This window comes from Cyprinodon variegatus, unplaced genomic scaffold (genome assembly GCF_000732505.1).
Source record: "Cyprinodon variegatus isolate N-32 unplaced genomic scaffold, C_variegatus-1.0 Scaffold599, whole genome shotgun sequence".
Classification (NCBI taxonomy): domain Eukaryota; kingdom Metazoa; phylum Chordata; class Actinopteri; order Cyprinodontiformes; family Cyprinodontidae; genus Cyprinodon; species Cyprinodon variegatus.
In genome coordinates this window covers 515857-518725 of record NW_015151052.1, presented here as the reverse complement: position 1 = coordinate 518725, position 2869 = coordinate 515857, and the positions used below count along the sequence as shown (strand labels likewise).

The following is a 2869-nucleotide window of genomic DNA, read 5'->3' as shown; positions in this document are numbered from 1 at the left end:
GTTGCATTTAAGGTTTGGGTGGAATTTAAATTATTCAAGTCCATTGCATTTGCTGTTTGTCACAGGTCACATAGAAGAGCTGCTTTATGAAGCTGAGAGAAAGGCAGGAAAATAAAAAAGATGAAGCTGAAGAAGAGCACATAAACACAATGAACAGATTGAACTTTTTTGACAATTTGTGATTTCTCTCCTTTTGCAGCTCATTGCCTGATATTTTACTTGGTATTGTTCATCTACTTCAAAACACATCTTTGCACCCAACTTTACATGATCTGATCTGATTTCTTTAACATACATTGTCTACAACTTGGTTTGTCAAAAGGAAATCCCTACATCAAAATAGCAGACATATTCATAAACACAAGGAAGATGGTAAATAAATATAAGACTGGACTTGCTGCTGTAATAAACACAAAAATTATTGCTATTTGGCTATATTACTTACACAATGAGAAGTGTGTTTGCTTTGATTTTACCATTATAGTTTTTAATTCTCATAACCAAAATGTGTTTCTTGTCTCACTGTCTAACTCATAACATTCATGACAGCTAAAGCTGGTCTATCTTGGTAGAACCATTGGAGGATCAGTCATGGTGAGTCTCTAGTGAAGTTCTTGGCCCCATTTACCTGCTATGTACTTCATATGAATTGATTTTTATCTCTATTTGTCAAATTAGACAAAGTGTTTTTCAAATAAAGTTCTTAAGGCAACTGATTAAACATTTTATGATTTAAAATGTTCAAACTGGCCAATATGATTACTTTGTTACCAGCTGGTTTCTTAGAAAAATACATATCTAATATCTAATTTATAGGTTACCACAGCTTAAAAGCTTTGTGTATACAGTCCATTCTGTCAATAAATACTGCTCTAGATTGGATCAAATGCACTAGAAAAACTTTATTTACTATTGGCCACTTTTTTTTGGTTTTCCAAGAGCTGCTCTCACCATAAAAAGTCAGGTAGCCAAAAAGAGCAGCCAGAAAGTACATGGTGTACATGACAAGGATGGAGACGTTGGAAACCTTTTGCATCTTCTTCTTTGTTGGACTGAAATCAGAGATTGGAAAGTAAATGCAAATGCCACATTCTACACAGAGATTGTGTTAAATACCGCAGGTTAAGTGGGATGACTCACTTGCGTAGCTCAGTGTAGATGGGTAGCACCTCAGGGTGGCAAACAAAGGCAAAAGCCAAAATTGGGATTGTATACGCCGTCTATGAAACAGTGCATAGACTCATGTTCAGTACCTCTACATAAATGTTTAAAAGCAAAGAAATTAGCCAACATTTCTTTAGCTTAGATGCCCACCTGTGAATTGATGGTGAACATGCGTGGGGTGCAGTGTGAGTCATTGTCTTCTTGAAGCAAACTCTCACTGCTGCCATGGATGTGGCTGGAATCATTCAAGCCAAGGTGTGCAACGGTGCTATTGACTGAGAAATCTTCAAAAGGGCAAGGGATCTGAAACTTCTTATAGGTTACCTACAACAAGAGTGAGAAAAGCAGGGATGTTATCAGGAAAATATGTGCAAGATAGCTGCTTTAATGTAAGAGCTGGGAGCACTTACTGAAGACAGAAAGAACACCATGCAGCTGAGAGAAAAGCCGCTGGCGTAGCCAAGGTAACCTGAAAAAAAAAGTAGTTAGCGGTAAAACACAGTAAACTGATTTATATTCCTGATTCATGTGAAAAAAAAAACCCTACTTGTTACCAAAAATCTCTGTCAGAGCTGCCAAAGTACTTTAAGAGAGGCTAACCAACATGTTTTTGATGTTTCATAATGATTATGCTGGACATGAGGGTGTGATTATCTCTAGGTAACCTGCTGCTCTCACAGCTGGCAGCCGGATAAAAACACGCTAATTGCTTGATGTCAACGTAACAGCTTCATTAGAGTGTAACTATATCAACTGGTTTAACGTAAAATGACAATTCTGATTAATCCGTTCCTGTCAAATGTTGGCACTGAAATAAACAAGTGAAAATCTCAAGATGTTCCAGCTTTTTAATTTAAGGTAAATATTCCCTGCAGATCAGATATGGGGTTACATACTTAATTACTAAAAAATAAAAAATAAATTTAAGTAGTTAAAAAAATACAATGTTTAGTACTACAGTGAGAATTACAAATACATTATCTACTGTGATTAAAGAACTATAGAGAGAGTGTTTAAGAGGTGCAGACAGAATATGCTGTGAACCAAACATGTCAACGAGCTAATTAGTTATTTTGAGACTCTCAGAGGACAGCTTTTAAAACTCGTTCGAAAATATATTTATATAAATCTATATTATAAACCACGATAAATGCTGTTTTAAAAACTGTTCTCTAACATTATAAGAATTACTGCAAATATTTTAATTTGCAGTAATCTTTATGACTCCAATCAAAGTTAAAAATTCACATGTTCCTGCATTTATCCTAATACACAAAGAAATCAGCAAATATTTATTTAATTAATTCATCAGTGAATTAAGTTTATTAGCCCAAGAAGGTGTCATGTAATATTCTGATATGATAATCCCAATAATTTGAGTTAAATAAAGCCAAATGTGTTGATGTGTTTAACCATTCTGTTTTCTTGTATGGCACAGTACAAACATTTATCCATCAGGCTCTGTGATGGATAGATGTTTGTCCTTCTTGAAAGTATTTAACATGTCTTCTCACACATGTAGAAGTGAACCAGTTACAAAGCTTTGGGTGGTTTCAATAAATTGTACCCGTTTACACTGGTTACAGGTTCAAAGGGGGTGTGTTACTGAATGTAGTTTAAGATACCAGGGTCAATTTTCTGTCCTAGTCTGCCAAGCTTATCTGTGAATAGATGAACTACTTCTGGCCTGGGCTGATCCTCGCTG

The 2869-nt window shown here is 35.4% G+C and overlaps 1 protein-coding gene across 1 annotated transcript in view; it reads right to left on the bottom strand.

Annotated features, from left to right (window-relative positions):
• Nucleotides 1-2869, bottom strand: part of LOC107096107 (sodium-coupled neutral amino acid transporter 3-like) — a 9960-nt gene that overhangs the window by 4775 nt on the left and 2316 nt on the right. Inside the window, exons 2-5 of the mRNA XM_015392611.1 lie at nt 1575-1633; nt 1315-1488; nt 1141-1220; nt 952-1052 (exon numbers count right to left, since the gene is read on the bottom strand). Of these exons, the coding sequence (XP_015248097.1) occupies nt 952-1052; nt 1141-1220; nt 1315-1488; nt 1575-1633 (414 nt within the window). The remainder of the gene's footprint in view (nt 1-951; nt 1053-1140; nt 1221-1314; nt 1489-1574; nt 1634-2869) is intronic.